Consider the following 13943-nt stretch of genomic DNA (forward strand, 5'->3'; position numbering starts at 1 on the left):
AAAGTATGAAGTAGTTCACCCAAAACAACAACTTATTTTCTATCAAGTACACACCCCAAGAAGCCTTGAATTAATTCATGGAGGTATAATTTTTTCTCATTTTGCTGACTGGGACTCAAATGCAGGTCAGTTGAGTATCCTACCGGATTATTGGCTTAACAAACCAATCTCCATGAATTCAAGGCTTCATGTGGTGTGTTATTGATAGAAAATAAGTAATTGTTTGGGTGAACTACCGTACTCCTTTGGAGTGGATAATGAGGCAAATTTATAATGTATAATGAATTTAGTTCATTATACAAATTAAAATATATATATATATATATATATATTTTTAAATATATATCATTGTCAGTTCGTTGATATACCATATAAAAAGATGATATAAACAATAATTCTTCAATGTTATTTGATTAGTGAAAAAGTATACTACAGCATAATCACTATGAAAACAATCAAAAGCTCCCTGGTTCCATATTTGGCCTCCAGTCCAGAACGAGACCCAAAGAAAAGGCCCCAAAAAAGCCAGTCTGGAGAGACATTCCACTGAGATGTTGCCCAGGTAACTCCATGTGCTGACCACTCACAGGGTACCTGAGTACAGTGACATACACACACGCACACGCGCACACATGCTGCCTCACTGGCCAGCACCTTTGTTTGGTTTCCAAGGCACTGGCTCTTGAGTGGCCTCTCTCAGCTCACAGTACTGGAGCTGTATATTTTGGAGAGGAGAGGCTCTTCACACACACACACACACACACACACACACACACACACACACACACACACACACACACACACACACACACACACACACACACACACACACACACACAGAGGACGCTGCTGGCTCTCAGAATAGACACACTAAAGAGAACCTGACTGTAGTAGGGCCAAAGGAAGGGCTGTATAAGAGCCATAAAAAGGAGCGAGTGGCTAAAGGGGAAAACATAACGGATGGAAGGTAAGAAATGTGTCTGTCCTCTCTGACAATCAGTGGTGGAAGAAGTAAAATGTGTCGGTCCTCTGATTCCTCTCTGACAATCAGTGGTGGAAAAGAACTCACATCTTTTTATTGGAGTGAAAGTAGAATGTCCCGTTAAACAAGTTTTGATTTTCAAATATATGAAATGTATACAAATCTTTTGGAAATAGCAGATCTACAAGTTCAGAAGTTGATCGGAAATGTATATGTTGTATGTATGTATAATTGCAGTGGAGTAAAAGTACAATATTTGCCTCTGAGATGTAGTGGAGTAGAAATACTCTAGTATAGTCAAATATAGATATATACAGTATAGCTCAGAATTCTACTTAAGTACAGTACTTGAGTAAATGTACTTAGTGACTTTACAACACTAAGTACATTTGAAGTGCATAACGATGATGTATACTGTGGCAGTGGTTTACATAGTGGTGTTCCGGCCTCCAAATATCATCTACACATACCCATCTTGACATGAAAATGTTTGAGAACCAAACTTTCTCATGTCAAGGACTATTCACTATTCACAAGTGTCTCCCCATCGAGAGAACCTCTCAAAGTGGAGAGATTAGCGTTCGAGATCATTTTGCTCCGCGCGCGCAATCATCGTGGGCTATTGGATTAGTCAAGACACGAGAGTAGGGCCAAGAGTAGGGCCTCCGTGGTGAGAGCGAGTTATCGAGTGGACCGGGGTGTTTTTTTTTAAATTACGGCTGAGGCCAATGCCAATGTCAGAGAAACATGCGAACGCATGCAGAGGAACCCTCTGCATGTGTGAATAATAGATGGAGCTCTTTACACATAGCTGCGCTATGTAACAGAGTAGATAGAGAGGCATTGGTAGAATGAAAGCGGAGCTGCACAGAAGGGACTCCTTGATCTAAGTGGAACGAACGGAGCATTCTGCTCCGCTGGTTCTGAAGGCTACAGTACCACAGCAAAGACACTGAGGGGAGCATTCTGCTCCGCTGGTTCTGAAGGCTACAGTACCACAGCAAAGACACTGAGGGGAGCATTCTGCTCCGCTGGTTCTGAAGGCTACAGTACCACAGCAAAGACACTGAGGGGAGCATTCTGCTCCGCTGGTTCTGAAGGCTACAGTAACAGTACCACAGCAAAGACACTGGGGAGCATTCTGCTCCGCTGGTTCTGAAGGCTACAGTACCACAGCAAAGACACTGAGGGGACTAGAATGAGACAGTAAGCTTCGGTCCGGTCCAGTACACATTACGGTAGTGTTGGCTGCATTATTGTTGGGCAAGTTATTTGGTAGTAATGAATTATCCGTGTCCGTGTGAACGCAGCTTGAGGGGTTCTCTCTTGTGTTTACTGTAAATGTGTGACTGTCTAATGGGTGTGTTGGTGTGTTGCAGGTCCTCTGCCTGAGCCGCTCATCAACGGAGACATGGAGGACAAGGTAGGATCTCTCATTCATCATCATCATCATCATGATAATGTCCCAAACTGTTACTTATCAGGATTCAAATTCAAAAGTTAAAGCTAAAATATGGAGATAATGAGATTTATTTTTAGAAAACTTTAGGATTAGGTTAGGATTTAGAAAGTTTTCCCTTTTTTTTTGCCTCAAGTCTACATGGGGTAAGTCAATTTTGAATTCCAGACTTTTACTTCTGGTATTTCTACATTGCAGTATTGATGCTTTTACTTTAGTGTGTGAGTACTTCTTTCTGGCTCCTGCTTTGCTTCTGTGCAGTTAGCACTCTGTCTATAGACTAAACACCCTCAGGGCAAATACAGAGGTTCTTGCCATGAATTCTCTGGGGTTTGTTTGTTTGAAATTGTGTCCCGTTCCAGATAGGCAGGGTTTGTGTCACTGTCGACAGCTCAGGCAGCAGGTCATCAATCACAGAACCGTGTTGACGTCCAAAACCAAACCCACATATTGTCTGGCGATTTGTATGGTTCAACTATACAGTGTGTTAGGAACTCCACCCATGTGGTGCGTTTTGTAACTCTCCTCCCCCCACACACAGTCACACACACAACCAAATGTATAGTTCCAGTGAATGACTGACTTGACAACACTTGTATGATGGACTAAGGGCCTTGCCACAAGAACGGCTCAGGCTGTTAGAGCAGAGGGATGTGATAACAAACTGTGGGGCTAGCTTGAAGCCACACACACGAGTGTGGAGCAGTTAGGGAAAATTCATTGAGCTGCTTCATGTTAATCCTGGAAAGGTATTAGCTATAATCCTTATGGGTGCATGCACACTCATCTACTTTTACTGTAGATCACAAGCACACACACACACACACACACACACACACACACACACACACACACACACACACACACACACACACACACACACACACACACACACACACACACACACATGCGTTTTTGTATTACTTTGTTAAGTAGTTTGTTATGAGTAGCACAGCTTTGGTAACTAAGGGACTGATACATTTTTATTGGAAGGTTCACTCTGGAGAAAAATGGGAACCTGTGAGATAATATTTCATGGGTTCATTTACTATAGGTCTTGGAGTGGAAGAGGGCAGGCAATGGCATAATAAGCCTCGGCTTCAGCCTACACCTTTCTCTGTGCCATTTTGTATTAAACTAAACGGCTGGTATTTATTCATGTTCTGTAAAAAAGGAACATCATTCATTAAAATAAATGCCATTCACGAGAGCTAAAAGATATTGTCGTTCTGTATCTACAAATTATGTATGTTTTAATTTATTTGACCCATTAAAACCGGGAAAGCATCTCTGTTATTTTAGATTTGTAACTATTAAAAAATCTATCTATTTTTAAAGGGAACTCAAATCTTTAATTGCTTCTGGGGGTCCCTGGAATAAAATATTTTGAGATGGGGGTCCGCGGCCAAATACATATAATTTTGGGGGTCCTTGACCCACAAAATCTGTTTTTTTTTAATGGCCTCAGGGCTGCTTCTTCATACGAGTGTCAAGCAGAAGTAGTGATACTATTATTATTATAGATAAAAATATATTTCTACTGTTACTGAACATTTCCGTAGCATTTCTTGAAAAGTAATGGGTTTTTTGTTGGACACACATTTTCTCATCCGGCCGAAACAATATGGTCTTTGTCGGGTGGAAACAAACCCATTCAAAAAGTAGATTATACTACTATAGCTCAGCTCAGTGCCACGTTTAGAGCTTCCAGATCTGATACTTTTGATGCTTTCGTGTGACGCTGCTGTAGTGTGATAAAGTAGCGGGCGTATATTTATCCCATTCTGACCTGAGATCAGATTCATACGAGGTTTCCACCGGACACACACGGGTCTGATGAACCCATTCTGACCTGAGATCAGATTCTAAAAATGTCAGTCGTTCTTCGAATTTTTCAAAAATAGCAGACCTACAAGCTCGTATCGCGCCACTCGGTGGCGCGATATGAGCTTGTAGATCTGCTATTTTTCAATAGGTAAAGCATAACATGATGCCAACACCAAAATGGGTGCCCGGTCAGAATGGGTTATGGAAAGAAACACAAAAAGAAGTACCTGAAGCTGTAAGGTGTAAGGTGTGGCACTCCACCTCAGCAGGTCTAGCGCCTACAGTAGACGCTTTCATTTCTCAGGCAGATATACTGACAATAAGTCACTTGGACCTAATTTACTTACTATCTCAACATCTAGTCTCCGTTCCGCTGCGGCTCCCTGCCGCTCAAGGCGTGCTGCCTGTCAGGTATGTTAAGCAGTGGTGGAAAAAGTGCTCACATTTCTTGCTTGATTAAAAGTATCAATACTGCAATGTAGAAGTACTATGTTACAACAAGTAAAAGTCTGGAATTCAAAATTGACTTGGACGTGGACGTGCAAAAGTATTGTATATATATATATATATATTGTATATCACTGAATCAATTAACAACTTAAGTGTTATGTTACAATTTGTTGTGCAAAAAATAGTGAAGAGAAAATAGCTGATCTTCAAAGCTCACAAATGAAAGCTGTACTGTACAGTGTAGGGACAGGGACCAGGTTTGCAGACGTGTCATTCTTAGTCAACAGGATTTGATCTCTCGCAACTCTGAGGTACACTCTCAGAGTTACAGACCAATTACTGTTATTACTCTACCCCGAAACACTTTTGGTATCTACTGGTGAAGCCACTGTATGTTAGTGAATAAACTTCATAAGGAAAGGCTGCCTCCAGGTGGTGGACTATAGTACTGCACATAAATTACGCACAGCCACAGAAGCACTTCTGATGCCATTAGTGTTGTTGCCATTCAAGGACCACTAAATATACTGATCCTCTCTAGAAATATACTTATTGTAATCTTTCACTAGTAGCCTATATTTTTCACAATAACCATTACACGTAAAAAATAATTCTTAATTTTTTGTGTCTGACCCCAAATCACGCAAGCAGCAGAAATGTAAAGGAAACATATTGAGTTATCGATTTTAGCCACTTTAAAGCCCAGCATCCGTATTTTGGGGAAAGGTTTTGCCGAAAATAGCAGACCGACAAGCTGGGAACCCTGCAGTCTCAGAACGGGTAAAAAAACAATTCCTCCTGCGTGCTTCTGTGTTTATAACTACTATCAACAACACAATGTTCAGGGCAGTGGTGCTGAGATTACTGAAAACGTGGTTGTTGTGTTTCAAAACAGCCTTGGAGCTATATTAGGATCTAGCAGTGTTCTTTTTGGAGTAGTAACATGATCATCCATTATTTTCTTTCAAACTGAGTTGTGTGTATCGCAGTTCCAACATACTTTGGACTGAGTTACCGGAGGTGTCGCCAAAAACACTTCTTTAAAGATTTAAAGAGAAGAAAGGGGGGGGGCTTTTCTGCCTTTATTGATAGTATATATTCATCTTCTATCTATAAATGCACTAAGTCTCTGTGCCGGTGTCGAGTCCGTCCGATCACCAGTTGTCCAGAACCAGCACAAAAGCCTCTGCCCAGGCTCCGGACAGGGCCCAAATCCAGATCACCCCTACATCTCCATATATGGAGCTGGCCTGTTCTGAAATCACAAATCACAATGATGTTCTGACTCACAATGATGCGCGACCTCGCCCTTAATTAGCCAATTGATCACACCTGAGTGATCACCCACCAACGGGCACTGTTCTAGTAGTAGACAATGGCAGGAAACAGGGAGTGACATGCCGCAAAATGGATGCTACACAATCCAACTTTAAATTGTAATCTGGGGGAAATTTTGATTGATTGATTGATTGATTGATTGATTGATTGATTCCCTGTCCCAGGTGAACGGTCGCGTGGCCAAAGAGGCAGAAGGGGACTTGAAGCTGTCAGTCAGTCCGTCTCCATCGAACGCCTCGTCCAACACCTCTCTGACAACCCCGCCAATTAACAACACACCTGAGGTAACATCACGCACATACTGTCACAATCAGCTTCATTGTCACTTTTCAGCCATCTCTGCCGAGTACAGATAACACGGTCATGAATTAAGCTTTGTTCCTTCCTTCCTTCCTTCCTTCACTAAGGAGTCGGAGCAGATGCCCGGCGATGCCATCCCGGCCCTCAACCTGACGCTGCAGCAGGTGAAGGAGCGCGCTCATCAGAAACGCTCCAACAAGAGAGCCCCGCCCATGGACTGGACCAAGAAGAATGAACTGTTCAGCAACCTATAGAGAACACACACACACACACACACACACACACACACACACACACACACACACACACACACACTGACACACATCAAGACATACTCAAGACACACACAGTCACATCTCTGTTGTAAACATGCTCACATAGATGTGAGAAGTTTTGAGAAATATAAACCAGCAGTTAGGAGAGAGAGGGATATCTGTAAAATATAGTGTACACTCAGATTATTATTATTATTATTATTATTGTTGTTATTAACTTCCAGTTATAAAGGATGTACTACTAACAATGAACGACGCATAATGCCAATGTTGGAAAGAGAAATAGAACAGATTAAAAGTGTGTGTGTGTGTGTGTGTGTGTGTGTGTGTGTGTGTGTGTGTGTGTGTGTGCGTGTGCGTGTGTGTGCGTGGGTGTGTGTACGTGCTTGCATCAGTGCTTAATTGACCCTGTCAGTCAATGCCGTACACTGTACACTTTGTGAAACTCGTGGAAACCTTGCAAAACTGTAAAGCTCTCGAAAAACTTTCATCATTGGTAAACCCACAGACATATTTAACACAAAGGATTTCTTTGTTGTTGTCGAATTCCTGAGCCAATAATTCAATATATGCGGTGTGTGTCCCGATACACTTTCTTCGTTCCCGATCCGATCCCAATACCACAATGTTAGCCGATACCGATACCGAATACCGATATCAGTGTTGTGATCTCGTGATGTGTTTACAGTATAGCAGACTCCTCACTCAAATGTGCACTTGCAGTTTGGGCAACTCGAAAGCAAACTCCACATGCCCCAACATTTTGTTTACCTGCCATAGTGTCAACCCCTTACCCCTGTGTCGGATCTGTGGTTAGACTGGCATATTTGCCATTATATATATTATATATTATATTATATTATATTATATTATATATATATTATATTATATATATATAAAGATGTGTCTACTGATGGTTCAGAGAGAATGTTTTAAGTATGGTTTTACTCTTGTTAAGTCTCCTATGTACTTCAATTAGTCAAATATTGGATTATTGACTCAGGCATGTGACAGGAAAAGAATTACCAATGATTTAAGGTATACCTTTAACCACTTTCACATTCACTTTCAAAATGTTTCAATAATAACAGATGTTTGTGCTACTCGTGTGTGACGCCACTATAATGACGTAGGCAGTGGGGCATTGACATCACTCCTGAGGTGTGCTTCATTAATGCCCAAATGGAGTGTTATTTTGTTAACACCATTAAAACAGGGAAAGTGTCTGTGTCATTTTAGACTTTAGATTAAACATAAGAATAGCAGATCTACAAGCTTGTATATCTGCTATCTTTGAACATTTTCTAATAATATTTGAAGGCATGTGTAGAATCGGCCTCAGGTCTTAAAAACAGAAAAGTTTAAATATGGAGATACAGTTCAAGGTTTCTGCTCAACGGCAACGATGAGTGTCTTTTATTAGAATGACAATATGGGACCAACCATGTAAACCCGCCTGACAATCACTGTCCATATCTGTCCCAAGTTCCTCCTGTTTCTGTTTGCGACCGAACGTGTGGTCTTCACTTTGAAATCGCACACTCCGTAAACCACTTAAGGCCTACATACGTGTGGTCATACAATGAATAGTGGGAAGTAGTGGTGATCTACAAGCTCACAACGCATCGCACCAAACGCGTGAGCGTTGTAGATGTGCTATTGCCACTCCTTTGGAACATTGTGACATTTTCTTGAGGGTTAAAGTGGTGATAACGCAGGGTCATTCATTCTCTGCAGTATCTTCAGTGATTGAATTAGATAAATCTTTACTGAGATTTTCCCCATTCAGGAAGTGAATTTCCAGTCAATTGACTGAATCGAATGCTGTGAATGAGATTCGAACCAAAACTCTTGATCCGACACCAGAATGCCAACCACTTCTCATCCATGTTTCATCTGGATGCTTTAACTTTATTGATAATTAAATAATTGTTTATGTACAATTACACGCAGTACATTGTCACACTAACATCAAAACGATTATACACAATAAAGCCAATGGCTTTTATTTCTATAGATACTTTCATCTGGTGCATTTTGCTAAACCAGACCTTTGACTAAATGTGAAATATTTAAGTAATCCATACCATCCGTTCCATGAGGCCTAATTTATGCTCCGTCGTGTGACCAAGTATAAATCTGGCTAAAGTGTTGCCATGGTGATCTTTGTATATTATTGCTATTCCTTTTGTGTTTCTGCCATGTTCTATTATTGTTACTGGCAAAACAAAAACAAACAAAATGCTTTCTGAGATTTTTTACACATTTCTATAGATGTCTTTAAAGGCTGAAGTATGTAGCTTTGTATATCATGTATGTTTTAAATGAATGTCTGTGCTTCCTGTAAAGTTTTGGAATGAATCCCCAAAGCACTGCTTTAACTCCACAGACTGGTTTATTGACTTCTCTTACTTCCCTAGATTATTAAGCATTTTTGTTCAGTATTGAAATGTTTTTTTTTAATGATTGAATTATGAATTATATGAAGAGGGCTTGTGTGAGCAGTGCGGTATTTCTATAGGCCTACTGTAATAAACTTGTCTTCACAACATTGTGCTGTGACGTTGATGTAGGCTACTGTATGTGTTCAGTCGTGCTGAAACAAACCTGCTGGAATATTCTAGGCTGCCTCATTTGCATCACCAGATGCAAACAGTAAAGAGTAACAGTAAGAGTACTGCAAAAATCGGCCTCCTGGTGGCACTATAACAGGCCTGTGTGGTGTGAAAACTTTTTTTTTTTTTGTAGCTAGTCAGAGTTGAGCCTCAGGGGCCACTGTAGGATGCCTGCACTGTCACTTCCTCATTATCAATCAGTGTGAGTATTTAAAGGCCTTGCAGTCAGTCTACCAAACTGGCTGCTTGGTGTTGCTGGCCTGCCTGTGGTTCTTCAGACCTGCCTTCGGTCTGGTGGAGTCTGGAGTGGAGACATTAAGAGAACGTCCAAAAGAGAGAAGACTGATGAGAAAGAAAATCTTTATCTGAGTATGTAGGCCTATGTGATTTTAATATATATAATTTTACTGCTCTGTTCATACTGTCTTTGCCTTTGTGTTTGTACTTTGTTTCCTGCACCACTGGGTTAGCAAGCAGCAATTCTGGACTTAGATTGAACTACCGTACTTACAGTAATACCATGCACAATAGTGCACGTTTTGGTACAGAATAGTATTACTACTAATTGGTATTATTTATGCTTGTTTTAGTCTTATAGTATTGATTTCGTGTGCACCCTGCCGAGTACACTTTGTGTGTTTTTTAGAATTTCATATTCGATACTACATTTTCAGCCCGCTATGCAGCCTTCAAATATTATTTAACCACCTCAACTCCAGCATCCATAGTCTGATCTGCAAGCTCACAACCATTCACACTTGCGTTGTGAGGCTATGTCGAGAGATATGGCGCTTTGGAATGGGGGGTCAGATCAACATATCTGACTGGGTGACAGCAGACTGCTGGCTGAGCGCTGGCACTTTGGCATGGGGGGGTCAGATCAACATATCTGACTGGGTGACAGCAGACTGCTGGCTGAGCGCTGGCACTTTGGCATTGAGGGTAAGATCTTAATTTAGTTTTCGCTAGCTGCCGGGCACTAATAACTGCACTAATAACTTTGGGGCAGGCCCGTCTAGAGTTTAAATGGACAGGTATCAGTCAAGGGAGACATCGAAGAGGAAGGATGGATGGGGAAGGATCAACATATGGAATGTCAGAACAGGTCAGCTCGATATATGGAGATCTACGCGTTTGACGTTTTGAGGTCAGATTTATAGTTGCTGATTGACAACCATATATGGTGGTGTGACAATGTAAATGTGGACCTTCTAATGAAATGATAGTCATGTTTGGTTTGAATGTCGGCAGTAACTTGTCTTGCAAACTTCTGGACGTGACTGAGTAATTATTTTGTTTTATAACAGAAGTCAATGGAGGCTGTGGTCAAATTCTGAAACCTTGCCCAAGTTTTGGAGTCATAGATATATGTCATTGCGAAACGCAGTGAGCACTTACTATGAGACCTAGCAGATCATGTCTGTCTGTGTGTGTGTCTGTCCCGCTATACGTCCAAATATGGAGTGTGTTGCATCATCAGCTCCATATATGGGCACAAAAGGGGCCAGGTCCACATATACCCAAATATGGAGTGTGTTGCATCATGCTTTTTGTTCTTGTTTAATGTAAGTCGCTCTAAGAGCGTCTGCTAAATGCCTAAATTGTAAATTGTAATCATCAGCTCCATATATGGGCACAAAAGGGGCCAGGTCCACATATACAGTAACAGCGGGACAGACACACAGACAGACAGACAGACAGACATGATCTGCAGGGTCTCAGCTGCGTTCGCTTCCCGCGTTTGCGCGTCTTACTGGTTAATATTCCGAGATATAATGGATCTACATCTAGTTTCCATTGTAGGTATTGTTTGAGGGGCGCTAGCCCCTCCTATATTCAGCTATTGTGTAGATTTTTGTCTTACACAAACATTACATTCCCATTGACAATGAATAGAGAATTTGTCATATGTAGATTAGCAAATCAGCTATTTCTGTCCTACACAAAGGATTCCCATTGACAATGAATAGATGATGTATGATTCACCTTCACACAGGTGTGTTTTTTGAGTGATGCAGCCACTCCAAGGAACAGCAATGTCCGTCCGTCCCTATGTCCGTATGTTTAGGGTACCAACAGGTGCTAAAGTGGCGCTGTTGAGCTAGAAACAGGGAGAGTGAGTGTTGCACTGTTTGCACTATAGTCAGACACCCACTATAGTCAGACACCCCAACAGCACCACTCAGTTCAGACGGGTCTGATTTTAAATTTGAAAGTCTGCAAATTTACAATAAAATATTTAACAACCCAATATTGGGTTAGGCCTACACCACTAAGTATATAAACACGTTTAATTTATTTGAAAAAAGCCTGGTACAGAGGCATCTAAATGGCGGTAGACAAATTAATTATTATGCATATAAACACCATGAACAAATCATGATGTGAAGCCAGGCAGACCACTCAAAGGAGGGCCAATTCCTGATCAGCTGATCAGTCCCATGCTCAGTCCATCTGATTGAGGCAGGCTATTTAAACCTCCCTGCTCACAGCTCATTGGCCTTGCTGCTCTGCTATGCTGCTGCTTCATGCTCTGCTCTATGAGGTTTTACACCAGATGACCTGCCTGTCATGCGGTACTGGCCCATTTCAGCGGCTGAGGTGTCCGGGTGTCTCTGTCCCCGTCCGCCTGGCCTGGGATCTCTGGCCTGTGATAGATAGCTGCGTCCTTCTCTACAGTGCTCCCTATACTATATTACCAGTAAGACGTGCAAACGCGGGAAGCGAACGCAGCTCGTACATATTTAAGTTAAGTTATTTTTAAGTTAAGTTTTTAACTCAGCCATAACCATATAAGGGGTCCCCAAAGCAGCTCCATATATGGGCACAAGTTGGACCACGCCATCACACTCATGTCACCATGACTCAGCCATAACCATATAAGGAGTCCCCAAAGCAGCTCCATATATGGGCACAAAAGCGTGACACACGGACAGACAGACAGACATGATCTGCTAGGTCTCATAGTAAGTGCTCACTGCATTCGCAATAAGCTATTTTCTGCAAAGTATAAATATTTAGTGTTTAAATGCACCCGCCACTCCCACACTCGGGTGCATCGCATTCTCCCCGGTGCAGGTGTTTCCACCTAGGTGCAGCCAGGTCAGAGCTGGTGTCAGTGGTGGACAGGGAAAATTTAACTACCAAAACATGCAACTCAACTCAAACATTCATTCCAAAGTGTTTCCAAGCGAAACAATACAAAATACAAACGTGCAAAAAATATACAACAAAAATAACGCAACTAAACTATAATTAGTCCAAACCACACAAATACAAATCGGGTAACTAATTTCTCCACCGGCTGACAGAGATGATGCATAGATAAGAGACGGATAAAAACATCTCTGTCTTCAATCGATTCTATAAAACGCAGTTTCTTGACCTGTCCAGTTTGGAGTCTCGTTCCTGTTGCTGTGGGATTGCTTCTTCTCGACGTTCATGGCCAACGTTTGGATGCGGAAAAAGAGGCTCTTGGTCTTCTCAATCACCTGCTGGTAGGGCGAAACGGCGTTGTTCCCCATCACCACATGACCCAGCTCAGAGTCTATCTTGGCATCTAGCCTGGCATTCCGGATAAGGTTCACAATCCATCTCTCGGCCTCCTCGGGCGTCATGTTCAGCTTGTCTGCCAGCATGCTGATGCTGATGCACTGATGTATCCTGCAGAAAGTCTCAAAGATGAAGAGATGGGCGTTCTCAATGAAGTCCTCCCGGCAGGCAACCAGGAAGAAGTCATTCGCAAGAAGCGACCCACACTCCCTTAGCTTCTTCTGGGCACTGTCAAAGTCAAAGTTCACGTACAGGCACTCCACAAACTCTGTAACCGGGTCTCTGTATGTGTAAGACTCCTGCTGTATAACCTTGACCAGATCTTTCAGAACCTGCCAACGCTTGCGGACGTCCTTGTTTGTGATGACCGCCGCGGTGAGGTAGCGCAAGACATGCGGGCACATGGTCTGAATGGTGTTGAGGTATTGAGGCTGATAGAGGAAAACATCAATGATATTGTCTCTGCCTTTGGGGTGGTTGAAAAAGACAAACAGTGACCAGTGAATGAGCCACGTCCTCTGCTGGAGAGACTGCAGAGCGGAGCTAACAGAGTTGTTGTCGATGGTCTCTCTCAGGCGAATGAGGTCCTCCATGGCAGCATCCCAGTTCTGTGTGAGGATCTCGGAGGCCAGCTTGCCCCACAGGGAGCTCAGGGCGTTTCTGTCCGTGGCCGGGACCAAGACGCGGAAGAAGTAGAGGTATTCGGCTGCTCCACAGTAGTTTCCACACTCGTACTGGAGCTTGGCATATCGATACAGGGTGTCCAGGGACTTCTGGCGAAAGTCGTGTTTTACCGTCAGATAGTTGAAGAGCGTCCGTCCGTCTCTGGCGGACTGGACTTGCCGGACCATCTCTGGGTCCTCAAACATCTTCACAATGGGTTCTGTCTCCGACTGGAGCTGTCTCAGTTGAGCCACCACGGCTGTCCTCTTCTCCCGTAGAATGTCCCCGCAGTTTAGGGAGAGGTCTTTGTACACGTCCGTGGCGAAGTCCACCATGTTGGTGTGAGTGGCGAGGTCCAGCTTTCCATGAAGCAGCTCCTGTTTATTATAGATCTCTTTTGTGGAAAGAAATTCCAGCAAGGGGAATACAAGATGCCGGTCCAAAAAATTGGCAATTTTGGGGGTGAGATCGTACTGGGCCAT

General features: G+C 42.6%; 2 protein-coding genes across 3 annotated transcripts in view; one reads left to right on the top strand and one right to left on the bottom strand.

Moving 5' to 3' along the window:
* The window catches only part of nherf1b (NHERF family PDZ scaffold protein 1b), a 43214-nt gene extending 36552 nt beyond the window's left edge, over positions 1 to 6662 (top strand). Inside the window, exons 5-7 of one of the 2 annotated variants that reach the window (XM_080775744.1) lie at positions 2362 to 2405; positions 6221 to 6340; positions 6464 to 6662. In XM_080775744.1, the coding sequence (XP_080631870.1) occupies positions 2362 to 2405; positions 6221 to 6340; positions 6464 to 6610 (311 nt within the window). In that variant the 3' untranslated portion in view covers positions 6611 to 6662. The remainder of the gene's footprint in view (positions 1 to 2361; positions 2406 to 6220; positions 6341 to 6463) is intronic. The other variant, XM_080775745.1, reaches the window with a different exon arrangement.
* A 5937-nt stretch (positions 6663 to 12599) lies between these two features.
* LOC308323291 (eukaryotic translation initiation factor 3 subunit E-like) lies at positions 12600 to 13943 on the bottom strand (the record flags this gene model as incomplete). Its single annotated transcript, XM_080775013.1, has 1 exon — positions 12600 to 13943. One exon carries the CDS (start codon positions 13941 to 13943, stop codon positions 12600 to 12602), a length of 1344 nt encoding a protein of 447 aa, XP_080631139.1.

Source organism: Protomyctophum bolini (genome assembly GCF_963924005.1).
Source record: "Protomyctophum bolini genome assembly, chromosome: 11".
Taxonomy (NCBI): domain Eukaryota; kingdom Metazoa; phylum Chordata; class Actinopteri; order Myctophiformes; family Myctophidae; genus Protomyctophum; species Protomyctophum bolini.